The sequence below is a fragment of the Podarcis filfolensis genome, assembly GCF_964270895.1.
Source record: "Podarcis filfolensis genome assembly, chromosome: 5".
Lineage (NCBI taxonomy): Eukaryota > Metazoa > Chordata > Lepidosauria > Squamata > Lacertidae > Podarcis > Podarcis filfolensis.
The window spans coordinates 85,234,783-85,253,906 of NC_139608.1; the positions used below are offsets into that span (position 1 = coordinate 85,234,783).

Below are 19,124 nucleotides of genomic sequence, written 5' to 3' on the forward strand. Positions count from 1 at the left end.
GGGAAGAGAGACACAATTTTCAGGTCTGGCTCGCAACTAACAGAACCTTTTGCTATTGGGAAGACTGATAACAGCAAAGGCATTTGTCTCTGTTAGAGGAGGAAGAAGGTTTTAGTACCATATGCATCCCCTGATCTTCCATTATGCTGCCAATTCTCATTTCTCTCTCTCTCCCCTCATACCCAAGTCCATTGCAACTACAGAAATTAATACTACACAGTAGACACATTTCAAGTGCTCAGATTCTATATTTGCCTGAACGAAGTATACCTGCCGGAACAGCAAGTTTGTTTCATTTTGGAAGTTATCACTCAGGTACAATGGCTCTATGGCTTCACTAGCCAGCTGTCTAAGGAGAACATGCGTTGGCCTTCAGACCTTTTGGAATCCTGTTGCATGTATTTCAGATAGTTCTGTTGCCTTCTAGGAAAGGCCCCTCCCAGGACACTTGCTTCTTGAGCCTCAACAAATGCAGCCTTTAAATTGAGAGGCTCTAAGGAGCAGGGACGCGGGTGGCACTGTGTGTTAAACCACAGAGCCTAGGACTTGCCGATCAGAAGGTTGACGGTTCGAATCCCCGCGACGGGGTGAGCTCCCGTTGCTCAGTCCCTGCTCCTGCCAACCTAGCAGTTTGAAAGCACCTCAAAGTGCAAGTAGATAAATAGGTACCGCTCCGGCGGGAAGGTAAACAGCATTTCCGTGCGCTGCTCTGGTTCGCCAGAAGCGGCTTAGTCATGCTGGCCACATGACCCGGAAGCTGTACGCCGGCTCCCTCGGCCAATAAAGCGGGATGAGTGCCGCAACCCCAGAGTCGGTCACGACTGGACCTAATGGTCAGGGGCCCCTTTAAAGGTAAAGCTAAAGGTACCCCTGCCCGCACGGGCCAGTCGTGTCCGACTCTAGGGTTGCGTGCTCATCTCGCTCTAGAGGCCGTGAGCCGGCGCCGTCCGAAGACACTTCCGGGTCATGTGGCCAGCGTGACGAAGCTGCAGCTGGCAAGCCAGCACCAGCGCAGCACACGGAAACGCCGTTTACCTTCCCGCTATAAAGTGGTACCTATTTATCTACTTGCACTTAAGAGTGCTTTCGAACTGCTAGGTGGGCAGGAGCTGGGACCGAACGACGGGAGCTCACCCCGCCGCGGGGATTCGAACCGCCGATCGGCAAGTCCTAGGCACTGAGGTTTTACCCACAGCGCCACCCGCGTCCAGGGGCCCCTTTACCTTTACTTTAAGGAGCAGCCACAGTTACCTCCACAGCTCAAGCTGCCACTTCTTTTGGCTGTTTTGGCATTTTTAAAAGAACTGTGGAGCAGCTAAAGGCAGTTCAGGGCAGTGGAGAGACACAGGGGCAAAGCAATTGATGAAATATCTGTCGGAATAGGTGCAGCATCTCTCACACCTATTACTACCCTTTACGGTTCCAACAGGTATGTTTTATTGGTTTGTTTGTGACATGCTGAAATGTGTGTTCATTGCAAATCTCTGGGGAGCTGCTGTGGCTGAAAAGGTGGTTTGGCTCACACCTCACATCAAACCATAGTTAATGTTTAATGCGAACACGTAGCTTGGTAGCACAGACTGCTTTATTCCTCCCCCATTCCTGGCTGCAGAGGGATAAAAAAGCCACCAGCTTTGTTTAGTCATGTTGACCAAACCTGGACTTCTGCTTGTTCTGCCCCACCGATACAAACGAACCAGAAGCAATATCCAAGATTTGTTAACCACTTGTGGTTTGTGTGGGGAAGATGTTCAGGTTCAGATGTTGCAAGCAAAACTTGTGGTTTGTTGCTCCCAGTGCAACTTAGCCAGAAGTGGGGAGGGAGTGAAGCAGGTCACACATTTGCATTAAACCATAGTTAAACATTAGCTATGGTTTGGTGTGATATGCAAACACAGCCAGTAAATAAATAGCAATAAAAATCTCTCCTTCCTTGTCTCCCTTGCAAATACAACTTACCAGCTATTTCTTGTTTCACTTTACCCCTATTAAGGAAAGGGACAAATCTGATATTAGCTCCTAGCTCCTTTTACTGTTGTGTCTCTACACCAGAGCACATATTTTAATTACTGGCACGTTTCTCCATAAGCATGCAATGTCTCCCTTGGAGCAGCTTGTGGATGCTGCATAGGAATGCTTACCTGGAAGTAATTCAGAAATTATGACTGCTCATATTCACTTTGGTTAGTAAAACAGCTATTCCTGGATTGGTATAGCTTGACCACAGTTGTGCATGCATTGGTAACCTCATGGCTCGTAACTACAATGGGCTCTACGTGGGGCTACCCTTGGAGAGACTGCAGCTGGTGCAGAAAGTGGAAGCTAGGTTGCTTGTAGAGGCAAACTACTGTCAACATACAACAGTCTGCTTTAAGGATTCACACTGGTTGTCAATATGCTACTGGACCACGTTCAGGATGTTGGTACTAACGTATAAAGCCCAGGGCCAGATTACTTGTTGCTGCAGTCTTTGGGAAAGTTTCTTCTGCAAGTTCCAAAGATTATGGAACAGGACTTTCAGCATGACTGCCCCTGTTCTGTGGAATAGCATTCCTGTTGAGATAGGTCCCCACAATCTGCACTTAGAATCATAGAATCATAGAGTTGGAAGAGACCACAAGGGCCATCGAGTCCAACCCCCTGCCAAGCAGGAAACACCATCAGAGCACTCCTGACATATGGTTGTCAAGCCCCTGCTTAAAGACCTCCAAAGAAGGAGACTCCACCACACTCCTTGGCAGCAAATTCCACTGTCGAACAGCTCTTACTGTCAGGAAGTTCTTCCTAATGTTTAGGTGGAATCTTCTTTCTTGTAGTTTGGATCCATTGCTCCGTGTCCGCTTCTCTGGAGCAGCAGAAAACAACCTTTCTCCCTCCTCTATGTGACATCCTTTTATATATTTGAACATGGCTATCATATCACCCCTTAACCTCCTTTTCTCCAGGCTAAACATGCCCAGCTCCCTTAGCCGTTCCTCATAAGGCATCGTTTCCAGGCCTTTGACCATTTTGGTTGCCCTCCTCTGGACACGTTCCAGTTTGTCAGTGTCCTTCTTAAACTGTGGTGCCCAGAACTGGACACAGTACTCCAGGTGAGGTCTGACCAGAGCAGAATACAGTGGCACTATTACTTCCCTTGATCTAGATGCTATGCTCCTATTGATGCAGCCCAGAATTGCATTGGCTTTTTTAGCTGCCGCGTCACACTGTTGGCTCATTGACAATTTGTTCCAACAGACTTTCTCTGCTAGATAAATGAGTCTTTGCTATGATTGTCTATTTTGTATGGTTTTAGTTTTGTTCTAATTTTTTTTAATAATGCCCCAAAAAAGGGTTTAATTAGGGCTTTACCAAATTTAATCATAATGACCTCTGTTTCTAAGGTTGAGAAATGAATGCCAGAATGGCCCCTTCCTGATGAGGGAGGTGTCAGCAGGCTTGGGAGAAGCAACCTTTAGAACATGAATGCTAATGAGGAAGAAATATCCAAAGCAGCCAAATGAGGACTGAGCATGCTCAGTGACTGTGGAATGCTGGCTGATAGCAGGAACAGGGGGCAGAATGGAATGAAATGGCTGGAATCCTGAATAGGAACATTCCATGCTTCAACCTTTTGTTGCAGCCCCTGCTCTATCAATTTAAATCTGATCTTTTGAATACAAGTTTTTGATTTTCAATGCGGTATAGAATTCCACCAACCCACTGCATATCCATAATAGTGTCTCTTAAGAAGCATCCATATATCTGAAGCGAAAGCCTTGCATAGCAACGTGTGCCGAAGAGTCCTCTTGGATCATTCAAGTTCCTGTGTCTGAAGCAGATGCCTAGTTCATTTAGGTCCCTACCACTGTGGATGACTAGACCTTGAAGAGCTGTGTTGCATCACTCAAATTAGAGCAGTGACCTTTCTGTGCACTTTGATTGTCAGGACATGAAGTCTCTTTTCTCAGTCTAACGTCTGCACTTGGCACTCTGCCTGCTTGTGCTGCTTGCAGTCAGTTAAGGTGGACTCTGAAATTGCTGGATGCTGAAGAATACGGTTTCTAAAAGGAAACAACCATTGATGTTTTCCATATGTGACTGAAAGAAGGAAGGATACAAACCTCAGATTTTACTAATTCTGTCTGTGGTTTATTAGGCAGACAGTGAGTAACTCCAATCAGAATGTGTATATGTGTTATCCAATGGGCCTTAAATGTTAGGTTTGTCTACGTAATTCTATATGTAGATGGATATAGTAGACTTGTCTTTTATAGAGCTTTCGAAGATTCAAAACGTTGGGATTTTTTTCTTCTGCTGTCAGGATGCAAACACATTACAGTGGTACCTTGGATTACAAACTTAATCTGTTCCGGAAGTCTGTTCCTAAACCAAAACCGTTCTTAAACCAAGGCACACTTTCCCTAATGAGGCCTCCCGCTGCCAGTGCCCTTCCACCATTCGGATTCTGTTCTTAGACTGAGGTAAAGTTCTCAAACAGGACACTATTTCTGGTTTTGCGGAGTTTGTAAACCGAATCGTTCTTAAACCGGACTGTTCATAAACTGAGGTGCCACTGTACTATTTTTGCATTCCACCGTGTGCCTTTGAAGGGTAGTAGAGCTTTTTATTTGTGTAACCACACAAAAGTCTATGTAGATGTAAGATTTGTTTCTCCTAGTCACCCTTTGCACTGGGAAGGAACCACAAAATCCTCCTCTACCTTCCATGGTTCAATTTAATCACAGTGTGGTGTCAAGCCCGCAACAGTTGTGACCATGGATTTTACACTTGTTAGGTTTCCACCACTACCCATAACCAGAACTAAGGCATCTGATTTGAGTTGGCCATGGTTTACAGTGATGGAAAAGAGGGTGGCGCTGTGGTCTAAACCAGTGAGCTTAGGGCTTGCTGATCGGAAGGTCGGCAGTTCGAATCCCTGCGATGGGGTGAGCTCCCGTTGCTCAGTCCCTGCTCCTGCCAACCTAGCAGTTTGAAAGCACGTCAATGTGCAAGTAGATAAATAGGTACCACTCCGGTGGGAAGGTAAACGCCGTTTCCGTGCGCTGCTCTGGTTTTGCCAGAAGCGACTTAGTCATGCTGGCCACACGATCCGGAAAAACTTTCTGCAGACAAACGTCAGCTCCCTCGGCCAATAAAGCGAGATAAGCGCCGCAACCCCAGGATTGTTTGCAACTGGACTTAACTGTCAGGGGTCCTTTACCTTTACCTTTTTACAGTGTAAACCAATGTAAACAGCGACACTGATATAGATATGAAGCAAATCATGGAAGTGAGGGGTAAATTTCTGCAGAAAAGAGGATGGGGGGAGTACACAAATGCGTAACCTGCTTCTGTTTCTTCACCTTGGTTAGGCAACTAGGGATGTTGTATTTGTACCAGGTTACAGACAGAATGTTGAATCCATTGATCTATTGCAAACAACATACATAATACTGGAAAGGAGCAGAACTTCCATTCTATCTCCCAGAGAATACACACCTGTCAAGATCTAAACCAACATTGAAAGTTTTCCAAGCAGCCTTGGAAGACATGACACTAGTTACTTCTCTCAGTTCTTTCCCCCAAATATCCCAGCATGATACAGTGTTTGCTGCCCAAATAAAATGAATGTAGGCTGAGTTTCAGACAACAGTGCTTTCTTCAGGCCTAGTAGGGGGTATACTTTTACAGTATGCCACTGCAAATTGAGTGGAGATGTTCATCTGTCTACAGAAAAGTAATGCTTCTCTTGCCCCTTCTCATTTTATAGCTCCCCTTTTCAGGGCTGCCAGCCAACTGGAAACTTTCCCACCATGCAGAATGTATGCAAAAAGCCTCCCTTTCAGACAAAGATATTCTCCCTAGAATCCCTCTGAACCCTTTTCAGCAGCAAGACATTATTGTTGATATGTTGTGCTTGACATAGGCTCAGCCCTGATTGGGTTCCATCTGGGTTAATAATTACTGCTACTACTACCAGTAGTTGAGAGTGGTGACGTGTCAGCTCCTTCATATCAACTAAGGTTGATCACCAAGGGCTAAGGCATGCATTTCTACAGTGGTACCTTGGGTTAAGTACTTAATTCGTTCCGGAGGTCCGTACTTAACCTGAAACTGTTCTTAACCTGAAGCAACACTTTAGCTAATGGGGCCTCCTGCTGCTGCCGCGCTGCCTGAGCACCATTTCTGTTCCCATCCTGAAGCAAAGTTCTTAATCTGAAGCAGTATTTCTGGGTTAGCGGAGTCTGTAACCTGAAGCGTATGTAACTCGAGGTACCACTGTATTCCTTCTCTTCCGCTTTTTAATTGTACCTAATCTGGAGTAAATTGACTCAAGAGGATTCATGCTCTTCTATAAGGCTTTTGGTATTGATTGAAGTTGTTACTAAGGGTTTGTTTTGGTTACCTCTCGTTTGGTTTTGTTACCGCTTCCTTATATTGTGGCTTTGTAATGGCAATGCTCTCTTGACTTTGTTTTCTATTTTGTTCACAAGTTGCCTAGAGTTCATTTTACAAATAAAGGCAGTTTATGGATTTTCATGGTCATAAATTATCTCCATTGCCACCCATATTGTAAATTCTAATAATGACACAGCCAGAGAGGAGGAGGAACCTGAGCTGCTGCAAAGATTTCAAAGAAGCCTTTGTTTTTATGGGGGCAGTGCTTAATGATGTGTTACTAAAAAGGAGTCAGAGGAATAAATATATAGCTTAAACCTGCCCTGGCTGCCATAAAAACAGTTCCTTTGCTTCCCTCACAGTGTCAGATACTGCTGCCTGGTTAAATTACATACATTAAGCATTTTTGCATACATTGGTGCCTGTTTTACCCAATTCCATTCTTGCTTGCTGTGGAAAGCGACAAGAAGTTCTGCAGGAGTCTCTCTTTCCAAGCTCTGAAAGTCCCTTTTTGCTTCTGGGAGGCCACCAGCTTTTGAATACAGTGGTACCTCGGGTTACATACGCTTCAGGTTACATACGCTTCAGGTTACACACGCCGCTAACCCAGAAATAGTGCTTCAGGTTAAGAACTTTGCTTCAGGATGAGAACAGAAATTGTGCTCCGGCGGTGCGGCAGCAGCAGGAGGCCCCATTAGCTAAAGTGGTGCTTCAGGTTAAGAACAGTTTCAGGTTAAGTACGGACCTCCGGAACGAATTAAGTACTTAACCTGAGGTACCACTGTATGCAAGTGCAGGAGGCTGCTTAAGCAGTGCATTGAAGTGCCTTTTCCATGACTGCCCAGTACGATAGTTGAAGCATTTATAAACACAGCAGTATATTGGGGGGGGGGGGCGGTTCTGGCAGAAGCTGTAGTCTCAACGCAACAGAGATTACTGATCATACCTGATAGTAAAGGTAAAGGGACCCTGACCATTAGGTCCAGTCATGGCTGACTCTGGGGTTGCGGCTCTCATCTCGCTTTATTGGCCAAGGGAGCCGGCGTACAGCTTCTGGGTCATGTGGCCAGCATGACAAAGCCGCTTCTGGCGAACCAGAGCAGCGCACAGAAATGCCGTTTACCTTCCCGCTGGAGAGGTACCTATTGATCTACTTGCACTTTGACGTGCTTTCGAACTGCTAGGTTGGCAGGAGCATACCTGATAGTATTGCTTCCTTATTACATTTTCTCCCTGCCTTTTTCTTGAAGTGGCTCAGGACAGCCAACACGGACTTGCAGTAATGAATCGCTCAAGGCCACTCAGAGAGGTTTGTGGCTGAAGAGGGAGAACCCACTTCCAAAAACTCTGGCCATAACACCACACTCCACCTTCTCAATTTGCAGTCCCTGCCTCTCTCATTCAGACCTCCTGCTCCGTACCACTGGAGCTCAAGCCGTTCTGGCCACCCTACTGCTCGGAGGTGCCAATTTTCTCCATGGTCAACATGAAATACTGTATCTGGTCATCTGTAGATTTAATCATGTGAGATGGAGCAATGTCACTTCTTTTGTTTTGCAAGCAGGCTGCTTGCTGTCTGTTCTGTAATCCTTTGCAGGGGAAACTGGTCTGGGTTTAGCAGTATAGGTATATAGATTGTTGCTGGGCACCGTGCTCTCCTTCAGCATGTCATTCTGCTTCCCTCCCCAACCATCCCCGAGCCCACGCTGACACAGTTCCAAAACTGTTTTCATGCACCTTGTGCCAGCTGGCATACCCTCTGGCACTGAGGCCTTGTTAAAGAGATCAGAGCTGACAGATTCTTGAGCAGCAATCTGATATAGGCCTTTAATTTGTGTGTGTGCTCATGCTTGCATGCTTGTAACAAACAGAGGCTTGTTAAGAGCTTTGCAGAGACTTCAAATGGTGCATTTGTTTTGCGCACTCTCCTGGCTCTCGCCGGTGTGCCACAGGGACCTTTGCTTCTGCATGCCACTCAGCCATTGTTTGGCCACTCCATCCCTGCATGCTGCGGAAAGGGACGAAGGGCCGTGCGGGAGCCCTTGCATTCAGATACTAGCAGGTGGTGTCAGTGCCGCTCTTTGTAAACCAGACGCAACATTCAGCACCAGAAAAATTAGGGTGATGATAAAATTTGCCACCTCCTGGACTGCTGCTGAGAGGAAAGTTGCAAAGAGACACAGTTTGTTCCCCTGAGCACCCTGTGTCTTGTATAGTATTTAGTGCAGTTCAGCTTCGCCATAATTTCTTTGATAGCTTTGGTCCAAAGACTTTGCAATTACGTTGTTGCTCACATACCATGCTGCCTTCTGGCTCCTATTTTTATTTTTTACAAAGACTCATCCCTGTGAGACTGAACTCAGAGTTAAATTATTGTCAGTGGGACATAGGCTCTCAAAGCTAAAGAGAATGATGAGATGGTGGAGTTTATTATAGAACTGGTTTAGACTATTTTCTGTGAAAAATTTGTGTATTATTGTCGTTATAGTTGAAGATTTATTCTCTGTTTGTCAAGTACAAGACCCTTATTTTTAGTGGTTTTTTAAGGTGAGATAAATGCCATGCACGGCAGCTATATTTTAATTTCTAAAAGAATAAATGCTTGGGCTTATATTTATCTAGAACAGGGGTAGTCAACCTTTTTATACCTACCGCCCACTAATGCATCTTTCTAGATGGTAAAATATCCTTACCACCCACCAGTGCTTGATGGAAGGAGGATTTAGCTTGTGCCGTAGAACCCCCTACCGCCCACCTAGAATCCTGAAACGCCCACTAGTGGGCGGTAGGGACCAGGTTAACAACCCCGATCTAGAACATCTACCCCCTGATCCCGAGCAGTGACGGGGTGTCTTGCTGCATTTGTTCATTGTGGAGGGAAAGTTCCATTACACATAATCGAGACACCGATATCTCTTAACTAAACAAATGAGGTAGATGGTAATAAGAATCCCTCTCCTTAAAAAAACAAAAACAAAATCAGCTTTGCAAGTAAGTCTACAGAATTGACTTGCCTATAAAATGTTTAGATGCTTGCCTATCTACCCATAGTGTTGTTGTTGTTTCTATATCGTCCTTCATCTGAGGATCACAGGGTGATTACAATATAAAAACAAAAAAATACATAGCATGGTAGCAAACCAAAACAATAACCCCACCACCACCGCACACTGTAATATTACTTATTTATTAAATATCCATGTAACACTAGTCATTTATGGTATGCAGATGGCCTGAAAAAACACCTCTCTTCCCTTAGGAAAAGCTTCCCAACCTGGTTGCTGGGAGGGTTTCTGGTTGCTGGGAGGGTTCCTCTCTCTAATCTGTTTACAAGTCTGGTTAAAATGGTTGTGCTGCATCCTGCCACGTTAAGGTGGGAAACATGATGTGAGAGCAAAAGGATTTATTCTTGATAAGGGCCGGTCTCCAGAACAGCACTATGTTGTTTGTTTGAAGTCACTTTTCTGCCTGTAGCCACTTGAAATATTATGTTCCTGTGTTCCTGAGCCCACCCTATTAGGTTTCCTTTCATCTCACCTAGCATTTTGTGTGCTTTATATCCTTGTGAATTGGGATATTAAATTTGGCACCATAATCACTGGGCGGTTTTAAGAAGTATGGACCTAAATTTATTATTTGTATTCCTATTCTTTTTCCTTGTGTCTACTATTTTCCGACAGAGACCCTTTCCTACCAATACATACTTTAATAATTTCAGGGGGAAATTAATCTAGTAATAAGGGTTTATCCTGGATTTCCCCCCAAGACCCATTTACCTGTGCCCAGGTAGGATTAATCAAATCCTGCTTTTTCAGAATGAAAAATCTATGCAAACTTGGCACTTCTCCTTCAATGCTGAATATTGCAAAGTGCTGAGTGAGTGATGAAATTCCATAGGTTCTTTTTTCTCTACTCATAGTGGCAGACTTGGGAAGGGGATATTTGCATGTTGGTAACATGAATGAGAGAGTATTCTAAAGATACAATAACTAAATAACAGCTTGGGAAATCCAATTCTTCTCTGGGACAAGGGTCTGCTGAATCTTGCAGATTTGTGGTAGAGATGAGCTATGAGCCAAGGACACTTTACTTTTTATATCCTAAGTTATGATGGCTATATACCCAAAATGAGGCTTCTGAGACAAATGAAGGGAATATCATCACCAGAAATAAGAAGGGGATAAAAGAAACTTCAGGAAGGAGAACCTTAACAGGGATGAGGACCCAAGTCTGAACTGAGAATGCTCAGTGGTCACAGAATGTCATGGGAGAGGGAGAGAGGAAAAGAGGGAGAAATGGAATTAAATCCCCTGAAAAGCGTATGCTAGGCTGGCTGGAACCCTGAACTGGTGCGCCCGCTCATGCAACATTTTGTTACAGGCAGGAATGGGGAGTCTGTGGTCCTCCAGTTGTTGCTGGACAACAACCCCCATCATTGACCTATTGACCATGCTGAATAGGGCTGATGGGAGTTGGATTTCAATAGCATCTTGAAGGCCACAAGGTTCCCATCCCACTTGTTAGCGAGTATATCAGAAGAAAATGATGTGATTCTAATCCGCAAGCACACTGTCCCACTGCCCATTAGTTCGCCTGCCCTTAACATGTAATTTCTTTCTTCATTGCAGGTTGCCAGTCGACGGTGACTATCATGTGACGGGCAAGTCAGCCAGCTGAGGCAACTCTTCCGTTTGTGGAATGCTTTCCCTACCCCTGATGCCTGACATTTGCATCTGAAGCCAAGGAATTCAGAACTGCACATGACCCACCTCCTTCCTAGGACTCTTCTGAGCAAGTGGAGAAGTGAAGGAGGAGGGCAGCAGCAGCACTCAGAGGAGCAATGGGACTTGAAGGCCATGGTCACTTGAGATAAATGGCAGATCACTGGGCATCTAGTCTTGTAGCTGCTTGCTTAAGCTTTATCCCTCTCTGCAGCCCACATTTCTTCTCTGTGAGCTGCCACTGGCTCTTCCGGTGGTGGCGTTGGAGACACCGAAGGCAGCTTGGTTGGTGCCAAGCTTGAGGAAGGGATAAGCCACGCACCTCACCATGATTCATCTGTGGAAAGTAGTGAGGCATGTGCGACAGCTGGAGCTCCACAGATTGATCCTGCTGCTCATTGCTTTCAGCCTGGTTTCCATGTGCTTCCTGGCTTACTACGTTACCAACAGCCCCAAAATAAAGGAACCGCCTCCGTTGCCCTTCAGCGATTGTAGCAACCAGCACAGGGTTCTTATTCAACCCCAGGCAAGCTGGAGGCTTATGAAATCAGTGGACAACTCACGCACAGACCCTGTGGTGCTCGTCTTTGTGGAAAGCATCTATTCCCAACTGGGTCAGGAGATTGTGGCTATCTTGGAATCTAGCCGGTTTAAATACAGGACAGAGATTGCCCCTGGAAAGGGAGACATGCCCACTCTGACAGACAAAGACCATGGCCGCTATGCTCTTATTATCTATGAGAATATCCTTAAATATGTGAACCTGGATACCTGGAACAGGGACCTCTTGGACAAATACTGTGTGGAATATGGAGTGGGGATCATTGGCTTCTTCAAAGCAAATGAGAACAGCTTGCTCAGTGCTCAACTCAAGGGCTTTCCCCTTTTCCTACATTCCAATCTAGGGTTGCGAGACTATCACATCAATCCCAGTGCCCCGCTCCTGTACGTAACTCAGGCTAATGAAGTGGAGCAAGGCCCCCTGCCTGGTGATGACTGGACAGTGTTCCAGTCAAATCACACCACCTACGAACCTGTGTTGATGGCCAGCACCAAATCTTCAGAGTCAATCCCGCATCTGACCACCCACAGAGCTCTGCATGCTACCGTGGTGCAGGACCTTGGTTTGCATGATGGCATCCAGCGGGTCCTTTTTGGTAATAACCTCAACTTCTGGCTTCACAAGCTGATCTTTGTTGACGCTATTGCTTACCTGACTGGCAAGCGTCTATGTCTGACCCTTGATCGCTACATCCTTGTGGACATCGATGATATCTTTGTGGGCAAAGAGGGCACACGCATGAAGGTGTCGGATGTAGAGGTAAAGTTGGGCATTTTCTGCATTTTCATGCCGATGGCAGCCAGTGGTCTGGATTAGGGGTGGGGGAACACATACTGTCATGAAATGTAAATAGGGGTTAAGATCTACTAGCCATTACAGTGTGGAAAAGGGCAAGCAACTTCCTTTTGTGGTGACCATCATGGCTTGAGCTCCACATTTGGTTGGGTCCTAAGAGATGGCAAGGATGTAGACCTTGTTTTTTTCTGCATGCACTCTCTCTCTCTCTCTCTCTCTCTCTCTCACACACACACACACACACACACACACACAAACTTAAGCCACTGCTTCATGCCTGGGCTTCAGACCTTCTGAAATCTATAGCAGACTTGCTAGGGGCTAAGTTTCACTGAACCCAGTAGGACTTAAAGGACTTAATTCCATGTACAGAATTGGGCTATGAGAAGCTCTTCTATTTATTAGTATGATGGGTGGTGACAGAAGCAGAGGCTCAGTTTGAGCCTCTTCCAGCATAATATGAGGGCTGATGCCAGAGAAGCTGGACCACATGGCTTCTGCTTTATATCTGCTTGCACAACAACTCTCAACTTGAGGGTCCTGTAAAACAGTTACTGCCAGCTCTCTTCAGTATAGTTGGTGGAATGGTATGGAAGTGTCCGGTTTGCAGATGTGAGTGCAGTTGTACTGACAACTTTCCTTGAAAAAGCATTTATAAAGTATTAGGAATCCTGGTCTGCAGCTTTTGTGTCCCTCTTTGTCTCAATTGTCCCTGATGACCTATGCTAGGACCTCTTCTTCATGATGTCATTTTTCCAAAGAGACTGTGGCCTAGTTTGCACATCACATTAAGTTGTAGTTAAAAACAAACTATGGTTTTATGTAAGTGTGAAGCATTCTGCGGAGAAGTTCTTGCTGTGCTCCTCTCCCACTCCTGCTGCCATGCCATGGGGGGGGGGGGAGGACAAGCTAAAGTCTGGCATATTGTGATCTTCAACAAGCAGTAACAAGGGTTTGTGCTTTGCTCAGGGGTAACAAACAGCCAGCCCACATTCACATGACACACCAAACTCTGTCTTGCTTCCCAGCAGCAGAGTAGGTGAGTAGTAGAGTGAGAATTTTGAGCAGTGTTCAGTAGCAGACGGTGTGTTCATATTAAATCATTGCTATGGCTTAATGTGATACGCAACTAGGCCAATCGCCATGAACAAGGGCAACACATATTTGATTGCCAGATCTCAGACATATACATGCACTCCCCTGAGCATTTAGAGGATTTGGGTGAGGGCAGGGGTCAGTTTCTGTTCACCCCAGGTGCTAGGGAAGATGGAAGCAGTGAGAAAGACTTAACATAGCTTCTGCCAAAGCTATCTGTAGAGACTACAGATAATGGCTGGATGCTAACCTAATCTAAATCTCTGTGTACGGAAAAATGATTGTGTGAAACAGGCCTAAGAGGAACACTGTAAGAAAGGCAGAAATTCATAATAACTTGTCCCTTTGTGAGAATGGTCAGGGCATGCCTCTATAACCATACTTCAGACTCTGAAAACCCTATCTATAATCCTGTGTTTATCAGTAGAACTTAAACCCAAATCACCAGGGCAATCCCTCCCAAAGCCGAGCAAGCAACACCCCTGTTTATTTCTGGAAATTGCTCACCCTCCTTGCATTACTCATTTTATTTATTTTGTGCTGTATTTATATGACTTCCATTCTGCAAACTATCTGAGATTGGATTCCCAGCCAGGGACCAGACCCACAGCTTCACAAATGCAATTATATCAGACATATTCGGCACTCTATTTGCCCCAGAAGGAAGATAGAAGGTTTCTCAAGTGACTGCAAAAAAACAAACAGACACAACCTCAGACCAGATCATTCTAAAATATATTTTGTTTGGAGGTTTAGTAGAGTGAAATGGAGCAATAATCTGAGATCAGTGAAACAGAATTTCAGGCAAAGCAGATAAAGCTCAGATTTATCCATTTAAAAGAGGCTCTGTGGGTGCAGAGCTGGAAAGGTTAATGAGTTTTCATTTTTTTTAAAAAAAAAAGAAATAATTTCATGGGTTTGTTATTGAGTTCTCAGAGGGAGAAGGAAGTGGAGGGGAATTTCCCAGTGAAAAAATAGCTGGTATGTTTTCCTGACAAGTTATATAAAAGGGATTCAGGTTAGTCTAACCAAATGCCTAATCAAGTTTAAATATGATAGATCCTGCTGCCTTGCCTTCTAAAAGGATTCAGATTGTGCCTTGGTGATGAAAATTGTTTTGGGAAAAGCATCTTTCTGTAGTGTTGCACACTGGACAGCAGCTTAAATCAGCAGTGCAAACTATGTAAAAAGACTTAGCATGCAAGCTTAATTTGCTTGTATGAATTAGTTTAGCAGAATTTTGCAATCTCTTTTTAAGGCTTTCTTAGTCAATAATTGGGGAAGGGTTATTGTGGCTTAGAAAGCTGCAAGGGGACAGATGTATAGAACATGGGAGGAACTGGGCTTGTGCTGAGTGAGATCCTGCCACTGGAGCTCCTCCTGAGCAGCGCCTGGGGAACTTTCAAGTAGCAAATGGTCATCTCTGCCACAAAGAACCCTGCCTCCCAAATTGAAAGTTGCCTGTCTCTTAAGGGAAATAAGATGTTTCCAAGATTTGCTGTCACTACCAAATTCTGTTTCTAGAAAATGCATGTTTTACACATCATCTGGAATAATGGATGTGTTAATGCAGCTGCATAGCCAACCAATCATGCACTTTTTCCTTAAAAGCCCCAAACTTATTTGTCTTTTAATTGGTTTCTGGATTTTAACTGTGTTTTTATCTACAGTTGTTATTGTGCACTATTTGCAGAGCTTTTTCACCAAGTGGTTTGTAAATCTTTGTACTATGTGTGTGCTAATACATAAATCATCCATTCTAGATTTTTCTAGCATATGACATTCCACATGTATGTGTTTGCATGGCTGATTGAGAATGGTATAACAAGCAGTGGCTTGGATAATTATCCTGCACTTTTATAAAATAATGCCCACAAATAATGACAAAGTGTTCTGTCCTGTGAGTGCACAGAATAATGCAGTAACATGCAATTTCTCAGGCACAAGACAGGCCAATATTTGATGAGCAGCCAGGTAACAACAGGACCTTTGGCTTTGTAGCTGACTATGCAAGCAGTGCTGAAAGTAGTGTGAGGACTAGTATTTTCCCCTTCTCATGTTCACACCAAAGTTGAATAGCAGTAGGAACCTGTCTGCTCAGTAATCCTTCCTCCTTTACTGTAAGAGCAGGAAGCACTGGATATTATGTCCTGGTCAAATTTATTCCTATTTTTATAGGTAGTTAAAAGAAACAATTCAACCAAACCTAATGATGAGCTGAGAAGATGTGACTATTAAGAGGGCATAAGGGTGTCCCCCCCCACACACACTTGAACTGGAAGGAACAAAATACTCCTTCAAAATATTTATATATATGAAAAACAAAGTGGCGTGCATTTTTAATCTTTTCATAGGCAAAGTTGTTTTGTAAGAGAATGTAGTAAGCAACGATATTTAAGTAATCTGGCTGCAGAAAGCACATGGCACTATGTTTATGCTACTGTTGATATATCTTGTACAATTCAGATATTTTGTGAGGGGGTTACAACATTGGAGTGGTTAAAAGGACCAGGTAAACTTCAGTTTTGGGAAAGGTATAATGGGGAAAATAAAATGTTAATAGGTGCAGACTTGTGTTCAGTATTGTAGAATGTTGGAGAAGAGGTGGAATGGCCTACAGATAGAAGATTTATATATATATATATATATAAATATTTCCCGCTTCCTTTTCTGTCCTTGTTAATGATTATGCATTGTGAATCTTCTTGGTACTTTAAGATTGCAACTGATTTCTTTTAGGTCAACAGTGAGCCTGCAGAGGGTGCTTAGGGTTTGGGGAATCATTAAAAACACCAGGATGAAAACATCAGAATGGGGGCTAGTTGGTACTAGCTGCCAACAATACAGTTGCAGCTGCCACAAGGAACAGGGTTGTTTAGGATTTATCAGCTGGCAGATATGTTGTCATAGTAACCCAAAGCAAGGCTTTAAATCTCCCTCAGTGCACAAAAGGGTAAGCCTCTTAGCATCATCTCTTTCTCACTCATCTTCACACCAAACTTTCCTAGCGATTGGAGACTGCTCAATAATGGTAAACTCAGGTGGCCAGTGCTGACAGGACTGTAGCCAAAATGGGGCCACTGAGAATCAATTGCTTAGTACAAAAGAAAGAAAGAATAAAACCATGTTGGGGTAATCCACACCCAACCACTCCAAAAAACAGCCAAAACAGGACGGAGCATGCTCAGTAGCAACAAAATTAAAAACTACAAATTGGAAAAGTAAAAGGAATACTGGTGGGATAGAGAGGCGAGTGAAAAATCTTGCTTGGAGGGAATGGCTGACTGAAACCCTAAACAGGAACATTTCTTTTAGGGCGGAAGATAGGCTTCAAAATTTTGTTGTATTTGTCCTGGTGTGGAAACAGGCAGGTTTGCAACTACTATAGTTGCAGATCGCCAAGAAACACCCTTAGGAATGAGATGGTGTCGCTTCCAGCAAGGCCTGCACTTGCACCTTTATTTGTCTGCACACTTGCCGTCTTTGCTTAGCCCTACAAGTGGCACACATGGCATTTTCATCCAGATTTTGGTAAGGGCAGTTATTCTTCTATCAAAATACTGGAGACTATAAACTTGCCCTGTATTAAATAACTATAATAGATTCTTTACTTGCTTGAGGAATGTGTGAATGTATGTGGCATTATATAGGGGAGAAATGTATGGTCCCTACCTTCTCAGAAGCACATGAAATTAAGAAGAAAGCACATTGTGCAGGAGAGGACAATGGTCCTCAAACTGTGGTCTGCAGGCTTCATTCAGCTGGTTCATGGAATGATTGTAGACAAGGACAAGGGGTGGGCATTCTCACTCTACAACATCCCTGAGCATGGCAGCCTCAAACCCTCTACTCCCAATCTTCCCACTTGAGCATGAAAGTCTGAAAGAAGCTTCTCAGCATGTTCAGCTAAACATTCTTAGAAGCCTCCACACAACTGGGAAACCTGGTAATTCACAACTTCAGATTGCAAGAGGGCATTCGGCCAAACATCTGAACTTTGTACTAAGTGTGTGAAGTCTAGGAGTGGAGAGGGCAGGACCAGTGTGTTTTGGGGTGGGGTGGACATTAAGGTAGTGGCACATTCATCCCAGGCCCCCAACACACTTTTTGCCCTTGCATGTTCAGGCTACATATCCAAAGGGGACGACTTGTGATGAAGTGGAGCTTGTCGAGAGCAGGGAAACTAGGATCCAAGAGGGAAGCTAGACTAGCATTCACTCAGTCAAAATGATATCAGGTAAATGTAAAGTACCCTTTAAAAGGAACAAGTTTAAATTTTCAAGATTACGTAATATAAAAATGTGTTGTTTGGCAGTCTGTTGTTATGGCAATACATTTAGTAGGCCAACCAACATATTGCACAATAGTGCACAAGCTCTCAAGTTCTCCAGAACTCTTGATTAGACTAGATGGCTTAACAGTCTTCCAAAAAATGACAAAAGGTTGCTGTACTTCTTTTTCATTTTGGCTGAAGAGCGGTACAAAATTATTTAAGTCAATAAAATTAAGTTTCTCTTCAGCCATGCCCATGTTCTGCATTATCAACTTGTACATTTTGTAAATATAAAATAAAACAATCATCAGGTATCATTATGAGGGGATTATAGCTTAGACACACTAGAAAACCTTGTAAATGGTCCAAGCATTCTAATTTTGTTATTTTTCTGTTGTGAACTGCCCTCAGCTCTTCATATGAAGGGCGGTATACAATTATTATTATTATTATTATTATTATTATTATTATTATTATTATTTATTCAAGTGGTGGTGAGGGCTGTGGGGAAGTATAAATCTCCCAAGCATAGGCATTATCTGGGCGTACCCATATCTCCAGCATGGACCATCCTCCAAGTAGCAGAATGTGACGAACACTATTTCAGGGAGCAATCGTTTCTGTTAGAGCTCAGTCTGAATCCCCTTGGCTTTGGTCTTATTCATAAAACTCCTCATATACATTCAGAGGTATCTTGTTCTTCCTCTTCAGAGGAAGAGGCCCCAGATTTCTCCCCCCACCCCCGCGTTTTCAGGAAACTAATTTTGAAAAGTACAGTTCTTGTGTTGCTTTCATACTGTTAAACCTTTGTCTTATAGTGTGGTCTGTTGACTAGATACAAATAAATGAATCTAAATCTCAGCTACTCACTATGTTGTTGGTATTTTACCCAGAGGCAACTATACATGTAATTCAGCATGTGCCAATTTGTGTGATGGACAATGCAATGCTCCTGCTCTCAGGTGCCAGTATTTCAAGATATATTGTTGTGCCTTATGCAGGGAATATAGCAGATTCACTGTATTCTTTTTGGAGCCTGCTAAAAACATTCCTGTTTAGACAACCCTACCCAGTTCCTTAGAAATAATTTTATTAGAAGTAATTTTGATATGTTTTAGTATTTTAACTTGTGCATGTTTAAAGTAGGTCTGTAATTCTTCTGCTTTATATTTTGTAAACCACTTTGAAGGTTGTTGTTTACAATCAAGCTATGTATAACTTTTATGAAATCCTAATAATAATATCCAGGGAGGCAGGGACTGTCCAGTAATACAGCCTTCTTTAGGCTAATCTTCTG

At 43.8% G+C, this 19,124-nt stretch overlaps 1 protein-coding gene across 6 annotated transcripts in view; it reads left to right on the forward strand.

Annotated features, from left to right (window-relative positions):
• Positions 1-19,124, forward strand: part of NDST2 (N-deacetylase and N-sulfotransferase 2) — a 102,393-nt gene that overhangs the window by 67,064 nt on the left and 16,205 nt on the right. For all 6 annotated transcript variants that reach the window (XR_014548619.1, XM_083615573.1, XM_083615570.1 and 3 more), the window contains one exon: positions 11,010-12,423. Coding sequence is in view for 5 of the 6 variants with exons in the window: in XM_083615573.1 (XP_083471699.1) it covers positions 11,431-12,423 (993 nt within the window). In the remaining variant the exon portion in view is untranslated. The remainder of the gene's footprint in view (positions 1-11,009; positions 12,424-19,124) is intronic.